Source organism: Gopherus flavomarginatus, chromosome 7 (assembly GCF_025201925.1).
Source record: "Gopherus flavomarginatus isolate rGopFla2 chromosome 7, rGopFla2.mat.asm, whole genome shotgun sequence".
Lineage (NCBI taxonomy): Eukaryota > Metazoa > Chordata > Testudines > Testudinidae > Gopherus > Gopherus flavomarginatus.
The window spans coordinates 103,963,334-103,988,784 of record NC_066623.1 but is presented as its reverse complement, the minus strand read 5'-3'; the positions used below and the strand labels follow the sequence as shown (position 1 = coordinate 103,988,784).

The 25,451-nt window shown below is 45.4% G+C and overlaps 1 protein-coding gene across 2 annotated transcripts in view; it reads left to right on the top strand.

Moving 5' to 3' along the window:
- ACOT11 (acyl-CoA thioesterase 11) overlaps positions 1–25,451 on the top strand; it is a 72,426-nt gene that overhangs the window by 20,725 nt on the left and 26,250 nt on the right. The window contains exons 2-5 of one of the 2 annotated variants that reach the window (XM_050963578.1): positions 12,128–12,317; positions 16,144–16,213; positions 23,200–23,253; positions 24,899–24,959. In XM_050963578.1, coding sequence (XP_050819535.1) covers positions 12,179–12,317; positions 16,144–16,213; positions 23,200–23,253; positions 24,899–24,959 — 324 coding nt within the window. In that variant the 5' untranslated portion in view covers positions 12,128–12,178. The remainder of the gene's footprint in view (positions 1–12,127; positions 12,318–16,143; positions 16,214–23,199; positions 23,254–24,898; positions 24,960–25,451) is intronic. The other variant, XM_050963579.1, reaches the window with a different exon arrangement.

Here is a 25,451-nt window from a genome sequence, read left to right as displayed (position 1 = left end):
TCCTCAGGATTGCTGGCCTGAACCAGCACGGGCTAAGAACTTAGAGATGGTGAGTGGGGGACAATGAAACTCCATCAGCTTATCTAGTTCTTCCCTCTGTTACGCTCACACACCCCACCCCACCCCACCCCACCCCTACCTACCTCCTTTTTATAAATGACTGCTACTGAACTATCTGTGTGAGTGTGTGCTTTGTTGGAAACTTCTATCTCTTTTGATCACCCCGTCCATCACCCTACCCTTAGGTAGTGCAGGATCCCATTCTTAAGCAGGATCTGTTAATTTTCGGAGCAAGGACCTGATAAAGGCAGAGATCCTGTGTTGTGTGTCTCTCTCTTTAAAAGATTAAACCTTTTAACAAATTCCTTGTTGGAGACTGGAGCAATAAGTGCCTATCCCTTAATTCCTTTCTGTGTGGCTAAATAAATGTGAATGAGGCCAATTTAATATGACAACTGAGGGATGTCAAGTTTCTGTCTTCGTTATGTTAAAAAGTATACTTTATTTTTAAAGCCTAATTTCCAGTACTTAGACATTTTGCTGTAGCTCCTGATTCCTTCTTTCCTGAGGGGTGGGGGAAAGTCAGCCTCTTGGCATGGTCTTAATTATAGTGCCTGTCTACTTAACTGCTTGTCACTTTTCTTGCTCTTATTGTTCAGATTGAATAGTCATTTATTAGTGTCATTATCTTTCCCTTCCTGAAGGGCAAGTAAACAAAAGCCTATCTTCTGAAAACTGATGAAAACCTTGGTTAGAATTAATTCTCAGGCAGGGAAAGGTGCATTTCTGCAGGTCTTCCTTAAGCCTCCAGTTGTGTGTTTGTGGGGATTTTTTTGTTTAGGGATGTCAATTTAATTGCAGTTAATTCACGTGATTAACTGAAAGAAATTAATCAGTTTTAATTGCATGATTAAACAATAGAATACCAATTGAAATTTCTTAAATATTTTAGGTGTTTTCCTACATTTTCATATATATTGTATTGTAATTGAAATCCAAGTGTGTATTTTTGATTACAGATTTTTGCACTGTAAGATGGTAAACAGAAGAGCACTACAGTACTTCTATGAGGTGAATAGAAAAATACTATCTCTTGGTCATGAAAGTGCAATTTACAAGTGTAGACTTTTGTTGTTACATAACTGCACTCAAAAACAGCAGTGTAAACCTTCACAGTCTGCAAGTCCACTCAGTCCTACTTCTTGTTCTATTTACGTCACCTGAGAGTGAGAAGTGGATAGCATTATTTCCTGTAAATGTAAACGAACTTGTTTGTCTTAGTGATTAGCTGAACAAGAAGTAGGACTGAGTGATCTTGCAGGCTCTAAAGTTTTTTACATTGTTACATAACTGCACTCAAAATCAAAACAAACAAACAAAAGAATCTACATTTGTAAAGTGCACTTTCCCGATAAAGAGATTGCGTTATGGTACCTGTAGGAAGTGAATTGAAAAATACTATTTTTTTTTATTTTTACAGTGCAAATATTTGTAATAAAAAATATAAAGTGAGCATTGAACACTTTGTATTCTGTGGTGTAATTGAAATCAATATCTGAAAATGTAGAAAAAATCCCAAAATATTTAAAGGGTATTCTGTTGTTTAACGGTGCGATTAATTGTGATTAATTTTTTTAATTGCTTGACAGCCTTGGATGATTTTGGGTGAGTGTTTTTTTTTTGTTTTGTTTTGTTTTTTTTGGTTGGGGTTTTTTTCCTCCCCAGAAGGTGCTGAGCCTCCCATGCTCTGAAAATCAGGCCCCTGTGTCTCAAATTGGGCACCCAAAATCACTAGTCCAGTTCTGAAAATCCTGGCCCTTTCCACCAAAGCAAAGTAGCTATTGTGGGACAAGCAGTTCAGACCCCTTCAGTGAAGAAGCTGCTTGAAAGAAAACTAAATCAAGGCTGGAAAGAAGCACTAAACCCTCCTCTCCTCCCCTCTTCTCCTCCCCTCGTCAAAAAAAAAAAAAATCTGGAGGGGGGAACTTGCCATAGATTCATTTTAAACCAGAGATGTCACTTGGGACACTTTGCAAGAGTGAAATGGCTTGAATTTGAGACTAGTCACGTGTAGTTACAGCTTTGTTGGGGAGGGACTGTATACCTTCATGTCTGCAGAACACCTAGCACAATGGGATGCCAATCCTGAATGGGGTCTCAAGTTATTTGTGTTACAACAGCAGCTAAAGTCTTAATGCCAAAAGTGTTTTGGTATGTGGAGTCAGGAAGAGGGGGTTGGATGTGGTCCAAAGTTTGCTGTGGATATCCTGGGATGCATCATTCTGGGACCTCTGCATTGAAAGCCCTCCTCTTACGTGGAACGTCAAGATCCGAGCTTGGTCCAGTTTTCTCAGATGTGTGGTTCTTAGATTCCTTATTCCTTTATAACCAAGCATGCTGGATACCTGGTTAGTGGAAATACTTGCCACAGAGATCTGTGCTTGGCTCAGTGCTCATGTATCTTTCACAGGTTCCCTTTATAACACTGATTGCAAGGAATCTCTTCTACCCTCTTCTCCAAAGAAAACAGTAGTGCAGTTTGTGTCTCTTTCATATATATGAGATGGGGCGGCTGCTGCTGCTTTTTCTTTTCTTGCTGGGTTATTTCCACTTGGGAATCTTTCAACTTTTTGTACTGGTCCGAAGATCACAAACAGCTCTCTTACCAGTTCCTCCACCACCCTGATGTTGCTCATGCCTTCCCTGGCCGGCAGAGCTCCAACCCTTGGAGTCAGTCTCCGAGTTGGAGAAATGCTGCTCTAAATACAGACTTCTGACAGTCATTTGGGAGCTACAAGAAAGAATGTGGAAATGAGCGGAGCACTCTGTATTCCCCCAGCCCAAGGCTCGACAACTATAGGTTGCCTCGGTTGCGCATCTCCTGCGGAGCTGTAGTAATGTTGCTGAACTCTATGGACTCAGGTCCTTCAGGCACAAGTGATAAACATCTCCAGCGAAGTGCAGCTGAATGTAAATGTACCCGATAGTTTTGCCTTGTTCCTTGGTTGGTTATGAGAGAGCACTTTGCTTTAAAGGAAGCTACTCACTGGATTTTTTTTTCATGCACTCTCTGGATCTAGTCCTCGTATAATGATCACACTTTTCCCACTTGCCTCCTGCTGCCCTAATAAGGGTTAATACCCTGTCACATGGTGGTCAGCTGACTCTAGTGGTAGCCTGCTATCTTACAACAACGGGAGATGTGCCTTTTTGATTCTCATTCTCTGGGGCCATACAGGACTGAGGATTATGTGTATGGATGCAGCATACTCCCCACTTGTGTAGGGGGAGACAGTGTCTCCATGGCTTAATAGTAATCTGTAGAGTCACTTTTGTGACTCTAAAGTGGGACCATAAAGCCCCATGCACCATTCCAAATGTTTTCCGTGTCCTACAATGTTTTTCAAGGTCTGATTTCTGGTCACTTTAAGCCTGGTCACTTTAAGGTGGGGTGTTTGGGTTAATAAAAAGCTGCTGTTCAAAGGCCCAGGATCCACCATGCCAGGCCCCTCCATGCATCCCTCCAGCACCAACCTACTTCTTGGAAATCACTTCCAAGGTCATCTCACGAAAGCCCTTTCGGGTCACAAGAAACAATGTATTTTAGGACAGGGCTTCAGACAACTCTCCAGTGACGACTTGGTTTACCTGGTATTTATCTGAACTTCGCTGATACTTTTCCTTCAAACCTCTCTCATCTCTAGGGAAACCGCTCATCCCAGTCTTTATTGCCAGTCATGCAACGATCTGTGTGATGTCCTGCTTCACCTCTTAGAGGTGTAGCAGCTAGGGTGACCAGACAGCAAGTGGTGAAAAATCGGGACAGGGAGTGGGGAGTAATAGGAGTCTATATAAGATAAAGACCCAAAAATCGGGACTGTCCCTATAAAATCGGGACATCTGGTCACCTTAGTGGCAGCCCACGATGATTTTTGGGGTGAAGATTGCAATAGAGTTTACAGCTCTACAGCAGAAATATTGTTGTCTGATTTTTTCCACAACGCCGTCCGTGGCAGGGGTAGAATTAATGTCCTGCGTATTTTAGTGGCAGCGAACTTTGATCACAATGAAACTTTACTGGCTTGCCAGTTAGCAGATCATACCTTTGCTGAAAAGATGTGCTAGGATTTTACACAGATCACCATTTGCACTCTGCTTGCCTTCTGCTGGAAACCTCAATGTGCTGTTGTGTAGCTCTGCTCCGGAAAGAGGTCCTTGAGGTGGATGTTCCATGTTCACTGTCCCTCAGTAAATCCTACATAAAACATGATAATGCCTAGCATAAACGATGATGAGGATGTTTTCCTTGGTCATCCTATCACTAGTGCCAGTGGTGCTATCCTGGTGCCCAGAAAAGCCAGCAACTCTCACCTGTTCAGTAATGTGGTACTAAACTCTGAATGTGGTGTGACTGGCTTTCAGATTACTGACCATTCAATTTTGCAGTGGACTTGATCCAATGCCCACTAAAATCATGGGAATCTTTCCATTAAAGGCAGGGTCTGATCCAAGTCCATCACCAGGATAACAGATGTGAGCACAGAGCAAGCAAGCCTGTACTCTAATTTCTATAAGCTCTTTTTGGTGAGGCATAATTTTGGAGCATGATGGCTTTTGCTGGGTAACTCTCATTAACTCGTGTAAGAGCAGCCCAAGGAAGGTATTTGCAGTGCACAATAAGTTGCCTTGGTCCTACAAATCCAAGGAATAACGCTGTGCATTCTTGAGCACCATTTCCCAGCGTGTTATCTAGTAGCTAATTTACATAGATGCAGATAGGAGTACTCTGTAATGAGTGAAGCACCTTCCAGTGAAGAAAAGCCTCATTCCTAATCCCAGGGAGTTCTGGTGCATCCTGCATTTGAAGTTCTTCAGGGGCATGGCATGTTCATTTGGAGGAATTGTTCTCCCTGGATCACAGAGCAGCCTGGCGCTTGCAGCAAGATCCTGGTGACACTGATACCAAGTTTGGTGACATGCAGGGCCGGCTTCAGCCCCAGCACTCTGCCTGTTTTGGGAGGAGGGCATTATTTTAGAGCGTTTGTTTATTTTTGAGGATTTTCCAGTTGAGCGAGTATGTATCCCTCTAATCCAGGGGTTCTCAAATGGGGGGTCGTGACCCCTCAGTGGGTTACAAGATGGTTACATGGGGATTATGAGCTTCAATTCCATGCAGCTGACAGCCCTGAGCCCCCATTAAATTAAATTAACCCCCATTTTTAATTTATAAGGGGAGGGTGCTGAAACTCAGAGGCTTGCTGTGTGAAAGGAGTCACCAATACAAAAAGTTTGAAAACCACTGCTCTAACCTGTCTGTGTGTCTAGCACTGGGACCATACAGCCCTCTAGGGCCATTAGTAGAAAGTATTTGAGGGTTGTGAAATTATTGATATGAACTGGGACCATATAGAACATGGTTTGCAACCAAGGTCCTGTAGTGGCACCAAATCCTATGTAAAGGAGGTCATATAAGGTGTCTAAGACCAGGTTATGGGTTGCTGGTTATGATTATGCTGTCTGTATGTCTGTATCATTATGTAGTTGAAGTTATAAGTATTGATTGTATACTGTCTGTATTCCAAATCGGTGCTGTAGTTCTGGGTGACATCCCAGACAAGTGGGTGTTAGCTCTGCTTAGCCTGCTTGATGGCTCATTAAGGACCTTCAGCTACACAATTGACCCATTGAGAGGAGGCAGATATGCCTTGTGACTCAGCAGGGTGTGCAGAAATTGGCCCATGTGACTGCAAACTCCATTTTGCTGTAATTTTCCACAGTCAGAACAAAGGAGTGTTCTTACACCTGGAAAAGCCTATATAAGGCTGATGCCTCACCTCCATCTTGTCTTCAATCCTGCTCCCTACCTCTGGAGGGACTTTGCTACAAGCTGAAGCTCTACACAAGGGACTGATGACCCATCCTAGCGGGGGATGTTCTCCAGTGACTTGATCTGAACCTGCAGTTTATTCCATCACTGCTATAAGCCTGAACTAAGAACTTTGCCATCACTGTATGTAATTGATTCCATTTAACCAATTCTAGCTCTCATTTCCACCTTTTTTCCCTTTATGAATAAACCTTTAGATTTTAGTTTCTAAAGGATTGGCAACAGCGTGATTTGTGGGTAAGATCTGATGTGTATATTGACCTGGGTCTGGGGCTTGGTCCTTTGGGATCGAGAGAACCTTTTTCTTTTACTGGGGTGTTGGTTTTCATAACCATTCATCCCCAGGACGGGTGGCAGTGGTGGTGACACTGGGAGACTGGAGTGTCTAAGGAAATTGCTTGTGTGACTTGTGGTTAGCCAGTGGGGTGAAACCAAAGTCATTTTTGTCTGGCTGGTTTGGTTTGCCTTAGAGGTGGAAAAAACCCCAGCCTTGGGCTGTGACTGCCCTGTTTAAGCAATTGGTCCTGAATTGGCACACTCAGTTGGGTCCCGCCAGAACCGCATCGTCACAAGGGTTGAACCAGATAAACCTCTGAAAATGTAATAGCCCTGAGTTATGAAATACTTCGGGGGTAAGAATAGCGGGATGGGTAAAATGAGGGAAGTACGACGCAGATGTTTGTATATTGCCACATTCTGACTGTGTGTGTGTGTACGTGTATACACACACACACACACACACACACACACACACACACACACACACACACACACACACACACACACACACACACACACACACACAAAATGTGGCAATCCAATAACCAGAAATTTCATTGCAAGCCATGTCACTTGAGTGGTGCATTCGGGGATATCTTCAGTGATCCAGGAAGTAGGGGGAAGAGCTTAGCTATGCCCCACTTCTGTGCTGTTCTCCTGTTCCCCCCCCTACTACCCTTCTGCTCTCTTCCTGCTTCCCCTGTTACACCTTCAGGGCTTGTCTACATCACAAAGTTGCAGCGCTGGTGAGGGGGTTACAGTGCTGCAACTTAGGAGGTGTACACATCTGCAGGGCATCACCAGCGCTGCAACTCCCTGTTTGCAGCGCTGGCCGTACTCCCGTTTTGTCTCGGGTGTAGAGGATCCAGCGCTGGTGATCCAGCGCTGGTAATCAAGTGTAGACACTTACCAGCGCTTTTCTTGACCTCCGTGGAATAAGCAGGTATCTCAGCATACCTGAGGAAGCCTCTGGTAATCAAGCAGGTCTCCTTCCCCGGTTTGCTCTCGCGTTCCCCGTACCCCCGAGCAAGCAGGTCTCCTTCCCTGCGGTTTGCAGGGGGGTTCGGGGAACGCGAGAGGAAACCGGGGTGAAGCTGGTCTCCTTCCCCGGTTTGCTCTCGCGTTCCCCGAACCCCCGTGCAAGCAGGTCTCCTTCCCTGCGGTTTGCTCTCTCGTTCCCCAAACCCCCCTTGAAGCCGCCCAACAGCGCTGCAGTGTGGCCACATCTAACACCACTTGCAGCGCTGGTTGCTGTAAGTGTGGCCACTCTGCAGCACTGGCCCTGTACAGCTGTACTAATACAGCTGTAACAACCAGCGCTGCAAAATTGTAGATGTAGACATACCCTCAGTGTGTTCTTTTCTCATGTATCTTCTGCTGCACTGCTGGAGAGAGCGTGCAGTGGCAGGAGTCAGAAAAGTCACATGCGTTCCTCCAAGCAGGGCATGGTGATGGCTATGCGCAGTAGTCTAGCTAGCGCAGTGATGGGAGAGACTTGTCATGTCCCTCGCAGGCAGAAACAAACTGCTTGCCCCTGAAATCTGCTGCTGCTGCTGCTGTCGTCTTTCCCCAATTCACTTGCACCCCTGTTCTAAATCTGAATCCCATTGGTCTCGTGTGTGTGTGTCTCTGTCTTGCATCTTGCAGGCTTCCAGGTTAGCAACTTCATTTTTTAATGAAAAAGAGGCTGTGTTCTATGCACAGCTTAGTTTCCTGCTAAAAGGGGCAAATCTTCTGGCGTTCAAGGAAAGGCCAGCTCAGTTTGTAGTAGCTGTGTGGTATTAAAAATTAAACAACCAGAAGACTAGGCTCAAATAGAGCTATGTTGATCTGTTAGAGCCCAAAAAGCAAAATGATCTTTCGGGAGATGTGGAGGAGAGGGAGATCTTATTTGTATATGTAAACATCTGAGGCTTTTAGAGGGAGGGGTTGAAGCCCAGATGCCAGAGAGTTTTAGAATGAGGCAGTCATTTTGAACATCTATATGTTGCAAATGCTCATACAGGTGAGAAACATTCCGGGATATAACTTGCCTAAAGAATAGCTTTCTCCATACAAGTCTAAGGCTGAGTCCATCCAAATCGAAACGTGAGGATTAGAAATGATCAAGTAGCAAACTTAAATCTGCATAAATGTTCTGGTCACCAAAGCAAAGCAAAGGTAACTGCTGAGCGAACCTCACAGGCAGCAGTAGGCAGAAGCCCCCAAAAGTTTCTGGGCAGAATTTTCAGAGTTGGGTGCCTGACATTCAGTAGCTGGCTCCATATTTAGGCACTTAAATACGTGGGTTAGAGTTTTCAAACTCAAGAGCATAAAGTGAGGCATTGGAATAAGTGGCCTGACTCTTTTTTTTCTTTTTCTTCCAAAGGCTCTGAGCACCCGTGACTTGCACTGATTTAAAAGGGGAGCTGCAGATACTCAGCATCGCTGAAAATCAGGCCACTTATTCCTGTACCTAACTTTAGGCAACTGAGTTGAAAATCCTGACCTAGATTCTCTGTTTGAAAAAAAAAAACGAAGTCTTGAGTCTGGAAATTTCCAGTGACCCGGCTGGTTGAGATTCCCAATGCTTCCTGCTTCAGAAGGGCCAGAAATAAAGCAAGAACGACCTTTCTCGTGGCATTTTTTTTGGTGGAATTTTTTGCTTCTGGCACTGCCTGCTTGCCAGGAGTACAGAATGACAGATGGGTCTCAAGGGCAGAAGGGAATGTGTGCTGAAGTTTGGGAAGGTTTTGAACCTCGGAATCTGGTTTGAGCTTCCATTCTGCCTGTCTCTAAAATCCATAAAAATGCTTAATAAATATTGTGGCCACTGAGATGATCTTGTGTGTTCTGTTTGCAATGGCATCCAACTTCCCTGCTTACCGCTTGAATAATCCTGCAGACTGCCAGGGCTCTGTGGCTACTCATAAACCTTGTCCTGTGCAGCATGATGTAATTTAATCGGAGTATTCCTCTCTCCTGACACAGCAGATAATGCCGTGTGATTGTGGATTGCATAGATGTCAGGAACAGAGGCGTTGTCAAGCAGGAGCAGACCATTGGTCCTAGCCTTGTCATACTTCTGGCTGTAGCCAATACCAAAGGCATAAATTCTCCATAATATACCTGGTCAGTCCAGTGCTATATCAGTGTGAGGTTAGTGCGGGACAAGGAAATTCATTCTTGGTACCTATGGGTTTGTCACTTTATTTCCTATAGGTCTAGCAACACAAAGAGCTTGTAAAAAGAAGGTGGCTCCACAGAGACACATACTGCTTACTCTCCATCGCAGGTCTTGAACGCCGATTGGCTGGTTTGTAACTTTAAGGCTGACTTCTAAAAATAGTCTTCTGGCATGTTGCCAGTGTGGGGAGGTTGGGAAGTCACAAAATGGACTAGCAGGTTTGATTGGTTTTTTTTTTTTTTTTTTTTTTTTTTTTTTTTTTTTTTTTTTAAACGAAAGCTGAGCCCTTCTTGGCATGTAACACTTGTGGCTTGTGAATTCCATGGAATGCAGTGATCCTGCAGTGCTCTGTGGCTAGTGGAGGACCTGGAATCCAGCTCACTGGGTGACAGCATGATATTTTTAATACAAATGTACTTGACACACATTGTAATCTCTAACCTGAGAATTGAACCATTTCTGGAATGTCGTATAACAGTAGCTATGGAAACGGAGCTCTCCTATTAGAAATGCGGGAGAGGAGGATAAAGCTGCTTTGAGCGACTGTGCTGTGCTCAGCTGTGCCAAGCCCAAAAGGACAGGGACATTTCAACAGAAGAGGCTTAAACGGTTTTGTTTTCAAAATTAAATGTTGTTGTCTGGAGACTGTATGAAAGAGAAGCTGCTGCTGCCACAAGGACTTTGTATAGGGAGAGATGCTGCTAGCTCAGACAGAAGAAGAAAGTTCAGGAACAAAATCTAGACTGGTGTCTGGTCAGTTACTCATCAGGGATCAAGTTCATCCCTGGTATAACTTCACTGATATAAAAGGAAGCAGCATGGTTGTCTAGTCTGTTTATAAAACTAGTTTTCTGAACCTGTCCCTGCTGTTTTTTGGGCGTTTGTGTTCGTGGCTTTACAATCACAGTTGCTTTTTGGTTGTCTTCCTCCTCCCCCCCCCCCCCCCCCCCCGCCCCGCTTGCTTTGTGAAAGACTCAAATGGGAGACTGACTCTGAAGGGGAAGCTGTGAAGCTGGGTAGATGCATCCACAAAGTAAAATAAATATGCTTCCCCCCAAAAAAAAATCAAATGAACTTTATTTATTGATTAGGTTAGTGTCCCTTTACTTGGAGTTCCAGTCAGGAACAAATTTGGCTTCATGAGTCAGAGACCTTCAATTTGCATAAAGGCAAAGCAGCCAGACAAATGGGGAAGTAAAAAGCCCCAGATCTAGGGGCAATCTGGCTAGTAAAACACGGAGTTCTGAGAAGTAGATTAGTGTGTTGCTATTTTCTATTTCATTTATTAAAGATATGGAATGTATCATGTTTCAAAGAGCCCAGGGCTCAAATACGGTACACAGTAAGTAGCATAAACTAGTGCGTGAGTTGCTGCTGTTCCTATCAGTCTGACTGTGCACAGGCATGGCAATGTAGGGTCAGTATTTGACCTGATAGTGTTCAGGGAGTCCTGGAGTGGGCAGCCCTGCAAACAGCCTGTGCTGTGCTCTCTGATTTAAAGGCAGGTTGGTGGAAAACTTTCTATCTACGCTGTTTTTTAAACAGAAAATTGGGTCTTTGACTGACTTTTTCTTTTGAAGAGTGTCAGCTTTCTGTGGAGAATTTATATTTCATGCTATACTGAAAACTGAACTACTTTGGCTGGTAACTGAAATATTTTGATTTAAAAAGTGGCATTGTGGTGCCTCATGGGAGTTGTAGTCCTGGCTGCCCTATGCTCCCGTTCTCTTTCATGGGATAAGCCCTCTGGCTTGACTATACCTTCCACAATGCACTACTTTCTCCACTCTGGGTGAAGGGAGGAAGTCCAGGCCCTGGCCTACCATGGAACTACAGCATCCATAAGGTGCCATGTTTGAATCAAAATATTTTGGTTTTTATTGTTGAGATTTTCCAAAGGAGAAAAGAGTATTTTCTGCCCAGCACTACTTCCAATTCCTGCCTGGTAACTAGAGAAGGGCCAGAACCGAAACCTCACCAGTCACTGCCACACCCCAAACTTTGGGGCAGTCTGGGTCCAGACCCAGTTTGTGGCCTGGCTTAAGCCCCATTTCCAGGAGTGAAGATTCTTCATTTGGCACTTGGCTGACAATTTTGCGAGCTCTTTGGGGCTGAGCACCAAGTGGCCCCTTTCTTGGTGCTATATAGATGATAAATAATGCTGCCTAAGTGTTAACCAGAAAGCAGAAACTGCTTTTTTGCTGGTCAGGAAGTGATACATGTGTAAGAAGGTGACACTTTTTTACACAGGCATTTTTCTGGTTACAGCCATGCTTTGGGAGGGATTTTACGAGTTAGATGCTCTATTCCATGGAATTTCAGTGTCACTGGGGAATTGGGGACTTAGCGCCCTGGGGCTCCTTTGACGCTCCCCATCTTTGCATTGCAGCTGAGCAAAGTGTGGTTCTCTTCTTCTCCGAGGCTAATGGGAAAAGGGAATCTTGCTTTAAAAAAATGGTGGTGTGTGTGTTTTTTAAAACCTGGACTGTTGCATGTGCTCCTGCTGCGGCTCCCCCAAATGCCTTAGAACAGGGGGTTATTTCTTAGCCACAAGCCTTGCAAGCTGATGGCATGGGGGCCTTTTCAGCCCTGAGCCTTAAGGGGGCAAAGCAGATGCTGCTTCTGTCAATGGGGTGTGGGAGAGAGTCCCTCTCTCCAAAGCACTTCGCCTGAGATGGCCCGAGCCCTTTCTGCCCCGCTGCAAACCTGTGGGGGGTTGTGGCGTGGGGCAGGCTGCGGCCGGGCCCCTGCTCGCTGCTGCAGGGGCTCAGTTCCACGTGTGTTCTCCCTAATAGGGCTCAGCGTCCGCACTTCCCGCCGGGGCCCTGGCTGACCCGACGCTGGGCATGGAGAGTGGGGAGCAGTACCGCAATCCCACCGAGGTGCAGATGAGCCAGCTGGTGCTGCCATGCCACACAAACCACCGCGGCGAGCTGAGCATCGGGCAGCTGCTGAAGTGGATTGACACCACAGCCTGCCTCTCTGGTAAGCGGAGCTGCGCCACGGATTTGGCCATTCACCAGCTGTACAGAAGCAGCGCCCGAGGGCTGCCAACTTTCCGAAAACTGGACACTGCAGCAGGAGAGCCGGAACCTCTTCCCCCCTCCCCTCCCCTGCCCTGTCTCTTCCCCTGAGGCCCTGTCCCCATCACTCGCTGCTCTCTCCTCTCCCCTCCCCTCCCCTCCCCCAGCTGGGCTCCCTCTGCTCCAGGGCTAGGACAGGAGCCTGCCTGCCTCGGAGATGCAGGCAGGAGGTGGCCCAGCTGAGCAGGGCCTGGCGTGGGTTGGTGACTTGGTGCCCTTCTCCCCCCCCCCACCCCCAGCTGTGGTAGCTGGACTTTGGTGTCCAGTCAGTACATGTGGTCAGACGCTGTACAGATCCCCTTTCAATTGGACTCTCTGATCAAAAACTGGACATTTGGCAATGCTAACATCCGCTAGGCTAGTTCAGGGCTGCTTGTAAGGTGGGCCAGGGTGGTTCTGATCCAAACCATCTTTTGTGCACTGTCTGCCCCTTGTTTTCTTTCACTCACCTCCATTCTCCATAGAACTCGTCAGCTTTCTTGTTGGCTGTGAAATCAGCTGGTGTACCCCCCCCCATTTCTCTACAGAGACTAGAGAACAGCTGTGGCCCTGAATAAAGGATGTAACCTTTTAATAACTGGTCAGATTTCTATTCCCAGGTACCTCAATACTGATCTGTTCAGTGCTTGGTTTGAACATCGATGGGACACCACCATGGTACCATCTCCCTGGCTTGTCTTCAAGAGAGTCATGGGGTCCCCCATTCTGTGGGATCTTCCCCTCTCCCCCCCCAGCTCCCTCTTCTCTCTGCCCATCTGATGAGGTCATAAGAGCTCAATCTATAGGGATGGAAGTTGTTTTGGACAGGATACCTCTGAGAATGGACAGCCTAAAATATAATGGAGAGCTAATATTACAGCCTTTGCTACAGGACTTTCGTCTGATCAGGTATTAACAGAGCAAACGTGAGACTATGCAGGAACCGCAGTGGTTAAAAACTAGTGAGCAGATTTGTTCCTGCTATTAGAAAGGTTCAGTCCATTTCCTGGCTAAGACTGGGGTGTGCTTGTCAAGCAGCCTGTAGTAACTAAGAGCAGGAGTGCCAACCTCGGGGCAGACTTCTGTTCTAACCACGAGGCATGACTGCCTGCATCCCGTCATATGACACCAATTCAGCAAACAGTTAAGTGTGTGCCGTTGAAACCAGGGGACTTACTCTTAAAGTTTAGCACATGCTAGTGCTTTGCTGGAGAGGGATGGAATTACTCTCATCTGCGCAAATGTTTTGCTGAACTGGGGCCAAAAGGAGGACGCTAAACTAGATGAACCAATAATCTTGTCAGATGTAGCAGTTGTGTCCCAGTAAAACAGGGTGGTGTATATGAGTGTGTTCAGACTATGGGACATTGTTTAAGAATTCTGTATCTTAACATGACCACGAAGGGGGAAAACAAAAGGAAAACTTAAATGTGGTGGGGAAGCAGATAAAAGGGGACAACTGATCTAGTCTTTAAATGAACGGGGGGGTTCAGATTATTGGGGGATCAGATGTGAAGGAGACCTGGGGATGCAATTCAGAACAAAACGTCAGTGAGATGGTGAGGGAACTCCTGGCAAACGGCTCTCATGGGAGTTCCCCAGAAACAAAAGAAGTGAGATCCCAGTAGGATTAGCATGGAAGAGGATCCTGCTTCTTAAGAGGTGGATGGGTAGATCTGAGAGCTCTCCCAAAGATAAGACAATTGTGCAATCTGCTGTAACGGAACTCTGCTCTAGGATTAAGACTCTGATGCCATAGTTTTAGAACTTGTCTTTCTGGTCTGGGAGGTGGGTCTGTGAAAGGCTCCTATGAAGTGGTCCACAGCAGGAAAAGATTGGAGAACCCCCTCTTAAAAAATGTAATGCTGGCAGGGCCGAAATGGTGACGTCGTTTCCCTGTGTGTATGAGAGACTCAGATGTCACTGTAATAGTCCTGTAGGTTAGCTGGCTGCGGTGTCCAGCTGTTGGTGCTGTCACAGTGTGGTGTTCATGCAGCGCTTGCTAAGGCTGTGTTAGCACTCGCAGTACCATGTTTTCAATGGTTATCTGTCAGTTACATACAGCATGGCTACCAAATTCACAGTCCATTTTGGTCAATTTCATAGTCATAGGATTTTGAAAATAGTAAATTTCATGATTTCAGCTATTTAAATCTAAAATTTCATGGTGTTATAATTGTAGGGGTCCTCATCCAAAAAGGAGTCCGGGGGTGGGGGTCACAAGATTATTCATGGTGGGGGTTGCAGCACTGCTACCTTTACTTCTGTGTTGCTGCTGGTACCGACGCTGCCTTCAGGGCTGGGCAGCTGGAGAGCAGCGGCTGCTGGCCGGGATCCCAGCAGAGCTGCTGCCAGCACCAGTGCAGAAGGAAGGATGGCGTGATATGGTATTGCCCCCCCGTACTACTGCACTGCTGACTGCTGAGCTGAGCACTAGCCAACAGCCACTGCTCTCCGGCCACCCAGCTCTGAAGGCAGCGCAGAAGTAAGGGTGGCAACTGCCACCCCCTCCCCCCAAAATAATCTTGTGACACTCCCCTCCTCCCCAACTTCCTTTTGGGTTAGGACCCCCAATTTGAGAAATGCTGGCCTCCCCCATGAAATCTGCATAGTATAGGGTAAAAACACACAAGACCAGATTTCATGAGGGGAGACCAGATATCACGGTCCGGGACACATTTTTCATGGCTGTGAATTTGGTAGGGACCTAAGCATAGCTTCCAGCTGAAACTTGGCACCCAGGGCCTTTGCCTGCTGTCATGTGTCCTTATCAAATGAGATTGTAAAAACTCAGTGGGCACTGGGATTTTAAGTAAAATGTTGGCAAGAGCTTGATACATGATGCTGTCCTTAACTGGGTTTTTACTTTGGGGATTGCACTTCCAAGAAAGCTTTAGAGGGAGGATGGGGCTGTAATTAGGGCACTAGGCTAGGATTTGGGAGCCCAGGGTCAATTCACTGTTCTGCCACACACTTTCTGTGTGATCTTAGGCAAGTCACTTAATCTGTCTGTGCTGCAGTTCCCCATCTGTAAAAATGGAGATAACAGCACTTCACTACCTCACAAGGGTGTTTTGAGGCTAAATACACTCCCGCTTGTGAAGCTTTTTAAGGTCTGCTGATGAAAAGCACTATATAAGAGGTAGGTATTTGTATTTCTAGAACCCACGCTCTTGGAGATCTTCAAGCCACAGGTGATAACGAGACAGTTTCCAATGTATAGCTAGGATGTCTTTTAAATATAAACTACCCATCAATTGCTTACAAGATAAATACACATTATAGCAACAGACAAGAATGTGGAGGGAGACTGGAGAACACACTGATATAATTTTTAAACATGTAATCTAATTTATCTCTGTTTAGTAGAATGTACAATTGGTTTAACTGTTACGATATGTTTGACAGATTTAGGGGTAAAATCAGCTAAGAAAACTGCTCCATTAATTTGATCAGTATGTCTGACTGGAAAGATCAGACAGGTAATCTGTATGCTGGCCAATGTTAAACAAATACAGCCTTTGATTAAGGGAAGTACAAATGGGCATCTTCTCTGTGTGTAACCTGTGGAGACCCTCAACATAGAGGGAATCTTGTGTCCTACACACACTGGACAATGTGGATCTACAGAGACAAGGGTTACTGGTGTCTGTTCAGAGTCTGCAAATAGAGTTGCAAGAACAGAAAGTCCACTTATTTGGTGCACTGATTGTCTGAAGGTAACTGATGCGGTTTGTTCTCCTTTTTAGCTGAGCGACATGCTGGCTGCCCCTGCGTCACGGCTTCTGTGGATGATATCTATTTTGAGCACACGATTAGGTAAATGCCTTGCTATCTTCTCTTGCAGTTTGCTGGCTTTGAAAAAAATCTCTTTGGCATGCAGCAAATATTGAAGAACTGGAGTTTGTACACCATGTTAATTATCCCTTCTATTCTGGACAAATAAACCACACCCCCCAACCCAATCCACAGGGAAGGGGAGGTAATGTAAGACACAGTGGCTTTGAACCCAGGGTCTGAGAAGGGCTCTGCAATATACCTACACGTTAGGGCTAGAATCCCCCTGGGGTCTGACAATGAACAGCCTCCTGTTACTTTTCAAATTATATTGATGTTTAGGTCATTTGGGAGGCTCTTGCTTGGTTATCCTCCTGGTTTTTCCTCATAATCTATCTGCTTTTTTATTTGTTCGAGAAACCCCCTTTGGTTTAGGGTATATCTACACTGCCAAAAACTCCCCTCAGCAACCGTGGCAGTGAGTCTTAAAGCCAGCTCAACTGACTTGTGCTCATGCCATGGAGCTAAAAATAGCAGTGTAGATGTTCCCGCTTGGGCTGGAGGCTGGGCCCTGAAACTCATCCCCCTCACAGGGTTGCTGAGCCCAGACTCCCGCCCATTCAGGAATGTTTAACACTGATATTTTTAGCCTCCCAGCAGGAGCCCAAGTCACTTGACCCTGGCTTTGAGACTTGCTGCCACAGGGATGGCTTTTTTTGTGGTGTAGACATAGTGTTTATAGCCCAGGAGATAAGTCTGTCTGTCTGTAAATACCTCTGTAGCACCTTTTCATTCAAGGATCTCCCTTGACAACCATTAACTAAACCCGATAACGCTCCAGGAAGAGTAGGTAAGGAGATATAGGGTCGCTGCTTCACCCACAGCTGAAATGCAGCCAGCTCTGGGGTGGAACACGGAAGTTGTCTAATGGCGTGCGGTAATGTAACGTTCTAGTGTGCAGCCAGAAGTGAAGAAAAACTTTAATTCTAAAATCCTTGCTGTCTCTGTAAGCTTTGTTGAATGAAATACTGTACTGTACTGCACTGCATGTGGGCTTATTCGTAATCTTACTGGCCTACAAGATCTAATGCCTCCTACAGTGAGAGTTGTATGTGGCTCTGTGAAGAACTGAATGGATATCTTCAGATCCAACGAAGTTTCTGAACTATGAGTGCAAGCAATCCAAGATACCACTTCCCTGCAAATGTTAATACTGCATTAAAGGCTACCTGTGATTTGCAGGTATTGTATTATTAAAGGGGGGGACACAGTCTGTGGGCTCAGGCCAACGTTTGTCCATCAGCAGGTTTGAGAGCTGTAGGTACAAGATATCTGAATGTCCTCAAGCCCTTTTACAATTTAGAAAAGGCCAGTTAGTTCATTGCATATCTTCCTTTCTTCTAACTTCCATGGCATGACCTAGGAGCTACTATCCCAGCTAAGGTGGACAAACCCTTTACATTAGGTGCACAGAACTGTTGGCCGTTACAGATGGTTGGTTACACTGACACAGTTACCGTTATAAACCATCCTTATGGCTCTAAATGCACAGCTGCTCCTGAAGGTAGTGGCTGCATCCATCAGTCATGCATTTTCTGTCCTGTCAGACCTCCTAGGAAAATCCTGATGGTGCATTAACTGCTAAGGGACAGTCCCTTAATGGGTATACTGATTCAGATAGAAGAGCTGACCTGAACCTTGATCCAAACCTGAAGCCAAACCTTATCGGAGGCTTTTTTTTTTTAAATGCATTCCATTTATTTTACATCTGATTCTTGTCCCAGTCAGACCCAGGAAGGCAGAGGATAGGTGGTACCTGTATCTCAAACCTGACAGGAAGTAGAAGGCACAGCATCAGAAATTTCGTGCCAGTCTGTTCTCAGGAGACAAGCAGCCAGCTGTTGAGCCTTGAGAGCTTGAGATGAGCGTTCAGTCACCTATTTGGATTGTTTTCTAAACCAAACCTTGACACGTGTGTGTGTGGTTGTGTCTCTCAGCACTAACCTGCAGCGGCTGGAATAGAATATCTAGCAGCAAACTTAGTGAACTAATAATAAGCTAGATCAAACCCCTCTCTTTTCTTTGAAAGAGATCCAGAAGGACAGCTAGTTCAATAAAGTAGTGGCCTAGGATTAAGTATAGGCATACCAGTCATGTACTCGGGGCTGGCTCCAGGCACCAACCTAGCAAGCAGCTGCTTGGGGTGGCCAACGGTGAGGGGCGGCACGTCTGGGTCTTTGGTTGCGGGTCCCTCACTCCCTCTCGGAGTAAATGACCTGCTGTTGAATTGCTGCCGAAGACTGAAGAGGCGGCAGTAGAGCTGCAGATCATGGCTTTTTCCACGTGGGGCGGCAAAAACCCTGGAGCCGGCCTTGCACGTACTGCATGAAAAATCCTTTGGCAAAACCTCTTCAGTGTTACAGTGCCCCAGACAGGACATTAAGATGTCATATGTTCAACTGTACTTTTGTTACTCTGTCAGTATATAAAATATAGACAAATGACAAATAGATGGCTCAGGAATTTGGAGTAGCTGTGGAGCCTCCCCCCTTGAGCAAAAGTTCAAATCTGTCCTAGGCTGGTAGTGATAAAAGTTCCCACTTTGGCTACTGATAGGTGGCCTGTGCAAAATGACTTATGTATTTTGGTCCATTTCCTAGACCATCTTTGTGTGAGATTGACTAGATGAGAAACAGAGCCCTGTTCCTAGAAGCAGGCACTGCCGCTGCTAACTTTTAAGTGGATGAATGGAGATCTGTCTCACGTGCTATTACTTTGACGTCTCTCACCAATCCTCCATTTAGTTTAAAATCTATAGCAAAATCACAAAGGGAATCCTAGATAGTCACCAATATAAGTAAAAAATCAAATTAATACAGGGAAATGTTTAATTTGTGAGAAGCTTTAAAAAAGAATGATTAGTGGTTTTGGAATCTCCCACTAATCTTTTGCTAATTGTGTTAATAGACTTGGATTTTATTTGATGAGATAAAGTGAAAAATGGCCAGGTGATTGTTTAAAATTTCATCTTGAAGACCAATTCCTCTGCATTCTGTCTGTGCTCCGAAGATGGAGACACCATCATTTAATGTGCAACCTTTATGTGTTAGGAATTTATGGCCCTTGTTAGGTAGACAGCTGATAAATAGAATGCCGTTGGAATGTACAACCTTACCAGGATGTCTTAGAGAGTGCTTTGAGGTGGCTTAAAAAAGTTAAAGTAACTAAATCAATCCTCTGGATTCAACCACTTATGCTAAATAAGCTTTAAACACAGGTATTTGTAGCTCTTGTTTTAACACTTCCTTTTAATTTTGTAGTCTATGGGTAGTCTAGGTAGCAGTTGGACCCAGTTGCGATAGAGGGTATGAAGAGATCTTAACTAGCTAGCTAGATACCTTCAACTCCCAGCAGCCACTGGGAGCAGGCTTAGAGCTCAAACCTGTTTTTAAACCTGCCAGCCCCAGTGGCTGATGGGAGTTAGCCACCTTTTTCCAGGGCAACCGTTGAGTTGTCTACTCTGCATTCAGTAAGACTGAACAAGATCCAAACCCGAGAGGGGCAGAGAGAGATTCCTCTCCCCCCTGAAAAGTGTCTTGTGTTCGTATTTGTTTCCAGGCTCAGGCCTGGCATTACTTGTCAGCTAGGTAGAAAGGCAGATTGCCATCTAATACATCAGTGCTCACTAGCAGTCCTCCCAATAAGAATTTCTGCAAATGTTCAGGGAAAACCCATCAAGTTTGGACCTATATAGATTTGGACTCCATGGTGGAAACCCGGTAATCCAGCTGACTTGCCTTTGCTGCTTCTCCACTGTGGTGCAGGGAAAAGATCCCTATATGAAAAATTAATTTGCTGAAAATGAGTGAAATCGCCAAAAGCTGGTAGCTTTGTTTTGGGAATCTCCTTCGCTGCCCGGTATGATGATAGTTAGATGCCTGATGTAGCAAATTCTTGAGTATGGGAGAGTTGGAGTCCAAACTAGATCTTCCAAGTAGAGATCACAAAACTTTCCAGAGGCATTTGGGGTGGAGAGGGGCTGAGAGGTTCTTGAGAATTCACCTGCATGGAAACCAGGAATTGAGGCTAATCCTTGCTATTCCTCCATTAGGCAGATGTGAAGGGGACAGTTGAGTCCTGCTAAACTGAGTGGGATGGAAGTAGGATTACAAGTGGTCCTGCACGGGGCTCTGGTTGGTACCACTCCAGTGACTGGCCATGATAGAGAGCCAGAATCCTCCTTTTCCAAAGTCATGGCGCTGTCATAGAATGATAGGGTTGGAAGGGACCTCAGGAGGTCATCTAGTCCAACCCCCCTGCTCAAAGCAGGGGAACAATCCCCAGATGGATTTTTACCACAGTTCCCTAAATGGCCCCCTCAAGGACTGAACTCACAATCCTGGGTTTAGCAGGCCAATGCTCAAACCACTGAGCTATCCCTCTCTCCTGCCCTGCCATTACCAGCTTGTCCTGGGCTGGAAGCTTGGCGTTGCTCTAAGGTCTCCTCCTCTTCACAAAGAAACCTTTTAATGAAGCCTAAACTCTTGTTTTTAACAATTGAGTCAGGGGACTTGATATGGACTAGTCACATTGAGCTTCATGCTAGGAGCAGGGTTGACCCCTGACTAGCTGACACAATGCTGACGCTGTCCTGTCCCCAAACGTGCTGTGGAGAATAGCGTTCAGTCATGTTCAGATTTCCTAGTGAAGATGGGCCAGGGCTGCGTGTTCCTGCACGGTGGTGTGCTGAAAAATCTGGAGAATGTGGTTAGCTGAGGAGTTATTTTCCTAGAACACTCTTCCCAGGGGGTCACTCAGGAGTTCAATCTCGGCTTAGAAGAAAAGAGGTAAAAACATCTCAGCCCGTGTTTTTGGGCTTCCAGGCTGGGGCGGCCCCCAGGGAACAATGGCTCTCTGCTACTTTGACTTCCATGGCTGATTTTGGGGCAGACCAAGACCTTGTACGGCACTTGGAACTGTCTGGCAGAGAAATCCAGCTCTCTGGGACTCCTGCCTAGTCGGGGGAGTCAAGGGGACCTAGTGATCTCACTAAGTCCATGTGTGCTGTGTTGTTGGTTTCTGCAGCCCTTCTGTGTCTTGGGATGATTGGGGGCACTGTAGAGGTCAGGATATCTGCCCCCTGCTTCCACCTCCCTCATCTCTCCATGTCTTTTGTTCCACACCTGCCCTGTTACCCTCTTCTCCCTGCTCCTCTTCCCTTCTGTGTCCCCTCTCCCTTCGCTTTTCTTTCCATTTAGCTGATCCCTTCATAACTAAACCCAGCCCCCATAAACTTACGGGAACTAGTGTGCGGTTCATCACATTGATCGTTCTGCCCTGTCCCTCACCCGGTGTCTGTCTTGCTTAGCTGGACTGTCATCTCTTTGGGGCGGGGACAACCTACTATTTTGTGTTTTGTACCAGCCAATCACCTTCCTGGTCGGCCCTTAAACATTACCATAATAAACAGGGTTAATAATAAACATAATCTGAGGGTGAGAGGCCAAAGGAAGAGGGGGGAATTCTGGCCTAATAACCTGGATAGCCCTTTCGGCATTAGTGCCGCAGGCTCATGGGAATCGGTGCCTGAGCCGCTGTTGTCAGGTTAATGGGCTCCTGTTGCAGAGCTCTTCTGCCATCTTTAACTGTGGAGGAATAACCTGAAACATGAGGTCCTGTTTCAATAAGATCATCTAGATTGATTTCACTGATATCTTAAAACAGGTTGGAACCCTGCTGTTGTCTGTGCCATAAGGTTCTGCCTTTAGTCACTGCCACTGCAGGAGTGTTGGGATTGCTGAGCACACAGAGCTTCAGAGAAGTTCTGAAACTTCCTTGGGCCAATAACCTGCTCCTTTGGAAAGCTTTGTATGTTCACCATTCCAGAGGTTTCAGTGAGCGCTGTGTGGGCCATGGGCTGACCTGCAGGAATCCATTAAGGGAATCTGTGGTAGAATCTGGAACTGACCCCAGATTTCCGAAGCCCTAGTTGAGGGCCTTGTGCACACGGTGGTCCTTCCTCTCAGGGTGGACCTCATTCAAGGACCTGATCCAAAGTCCACTGAAGTCAATGGAAGCCTTTATATTAATTCCAATGGGCTTTGGATCATATCCATAGTTTCTCTTTGTTTCCTCTGAGTGCATGGTGTGTTTTATTTTCCCTTCCCTACAACAGGGGAGAGAAATGCATTAAAAACCAGGAAAATGTGATTTGTAAAACCACAGATATTGACATGGGTAGTTGCAGTTCCTGAAACTACTCACTTAGCTTTTAGAAAGAACTGACTAGATTTCAAATTGACAGTGTCCCTTTAAGCGTGTGCTGGCATGTGTGTAAGAGGGCTCGTCTGTGGGTTTATCTCAAGAACAGATCTGTGAGTTAGTTCATGTACCCTGGCATCAGCCCTTAGCTTTTCTGGCACTGAGCTGTATCAGTCAATGAGGTGCAAGAAGTGAAGAGAGAAAGCTGATTGGGTCTCATGGGACTAGGGGAGTTCTAAGGCCAGAGGTCTGTCCCACTGAGGCTTTGACTTCCTGACTCCAGTTCTGTGCATTCTAATGCAGTCTACAGCAAAAATCAACATGAGCAAATGGAAAACTACTTCTAAAAATGCACAGTATTGGATAAACAGAGAACCCTGGGCTAGGCAAGTGGGCAGTCTGGGCCCACTTTCTACCATGCAAAGTGGGAATGTGTTACCACTTCTTCCTAGTCTCCTCCCACATCCCCTCCCTTTATCTTCTGAGTCTAGTCCATTCACCTTATGCATCTTATCGTAAACGTAAAGTGTGAGCTCTCTGGGGCAGGAATTGTAATCTTGTTACCCTGTTTCTATAGCTCTTACCACATTGGGACCCTGATCCCTAGAGTTCCCAGTCAGGGTGACAGCAACAGAAATAAGCCATGAATCCGACAAAATCAAAGCTTATTCCTAAAATGTGGTGAAGTGAGTTCTGTAGACGATGTACGATACACCGAGAGAGGACAACGTCCTTGGTACCCATACCCTCCTTTTCTTTTGTATCAGACAGATTCAAATAATGCCTCCCTGGCAGCAGCAGCATGGGAAGAACAATGTCTGGTATGAATACGGAAAGCTACAGCAGTAGACTAGATTTAGCAGCTGGCCTAACCTAGTGGTGGTGTGTGATAGTAGCATTAACCTGATTGACACCAGTGTTCTGTAACTTCTGGCTTTGACATGCACTGAGGCCATTCTCTTAAACTCTGCATTTTTTTCTGTAATCCGAGATCACTTTTATGCCAACACCAAGCCAACCTTCACTGGATTTGAGGCCGGCATTCCCAAAGAGGTGTGATTGAGAGAGCTGTGCATGTAAAATGTAGCGTTGGCTGGCCGTTCACTGCTCTGGCTTCTAGAAAACATAACTAATGAGATGTAGCTTCTCTCGGACCAAGGGCTCATGTCTGTGCCTACAAACTCTCAGGGTGACTCCTACAAGGTGCAGAACACCCTAGATTTTGAGATTGGGCCTTCAATGTGCACTGTATCAGAGAGAGATGGCTTTCCTCACTAAGTGGCCATAGGTATGGCATGTGTCACTCTCAGCTGGAATGAAATTGGAGTGAAACTTTACACTACATCCACTTCCATACTCACAAGGTTGCTGCAATGATCACAAATGGGAATCATAGTAATATGTCGGCTTTTTGCAAATTGTTTTTTCTTATTAGAGCCAGCTGACGCAGCAACACTGATCACGTAATACAAGAGTGCCCTAACTGTTATACAGTAGTGCCTATAACATGCTGCTTCTTACCTAAGATGGCTAAAACTGAAATAGACCTGAAGGAAGGAAAATACTTCTATTTTTGCATCTTGTTTGGTCAGTTTCCTTGTTTTCCCTGTAGAGTCAGTCCATCAGTTTCCATGGGTTTTTCACTTGGGGGACAGAAACATTTTGAAAAACAAGAAAATGGGATTTTAAATCCCCCAAAACCAATAAAGATGCCTTTGGTGGGAAAAGTGGGATCTGAAATTACTTTGAATCCAGCTCTTTTAAAAACTGACTAGATTTCAAGTTAACTTTTGTCTTTTAATAGGCTGATTTACTTAACTTTCGCATTTCCTGACTTTTGAGGGATTACCTGTGCCGTGTTGCAGTAGTATTAACATTGTTTTTTTTGCCTTTAATTTCTAGTTGTGGGTTTTTGTTTTGTTTTTTGTTAAAGGAGATGGGAGGATGTTCAGTTTTATATCACATTAGTTGGCAAAGTGTAGCTGGTGTCTAGCAGTATCCTAAATCAAGAAATGCAATTTTCTGAACAGGGATTGGTCTGATTTCTTTGGGTTGGAAGGGTGTGTGCGTGAGTGTACTTTTATAGTTCGTTTAAGGCCAATATGATAGCTCTGCACAAAAGCTGTTGCATTTCTTATCAATAGAAGATGGTACCTGCAATGCTGCTCCTGATAGTCAATCTGTGAAAGGTGCTGCTTTCTGTTGTAGCACTGTTGGTTTCCAACTTGTGTTTTGTATCGGAGGGGTAGCTGTGTTAGTCTGGATCTGTAAAAGCAGCAAAGAGTCCTGTGGCACCTTATAGACTAACAGACTTATTGGAGCATGAGCGTTCGTGGGTGGTATTGGTACTAATGTCTGTTAGTCTATAAGGTGCCACAGGACTCTTTGCAACTTGTGTTTTGTGTCTCTAGCAAGGTCAATTGGCATTTTCCACTGATACCTTTATTGTGTTTTTTTTTTTCCCAGTGTTGGGCAAGTTGTTAACATCAAAGCCAAAGTAAACCGAGCCTTTAACTCTAGCATGGAGGTTTGTATGCTTTAATTCGCTATTTTGTGGGGCTTCCTAGTCTCCAGCTTTACTGTGACCCTGCATGCCACTGCTACTGTGTCCCCAGCTCTAGCGGATTCTTCTCTTCTCTTTCTTACCTTTGGTCATGTTAATAATCTAGTAGTAACCCCTGGAAGGTGATTCTGTTCTGCTAGCCTTTGGTGTGTGTTTTGGTCTCCTTTGTTCAGGGGAGTGACCGTCTGATCTGGGATGTATGGTTTTCATTTTGGTGACCAGGGAACTAGCCTTGTGATCGGTTCACTAGAAAACTGTATAACTTGCAATGCAGTAGTTGCTCTCACTGTTCCCATTCAAGGGAAATCAAAATTATCAATTGTTAAACTGGGACCAAGCACCAGGGCGGTGCGTAGAGCTAGCCTACAAACACAACCTCTTCCTCTCCCAAATAATTCTACACTGGATTTGAATCCTCAGATTTTCTTCTTATGTGGTGCTTGTCAGATTGTTCAA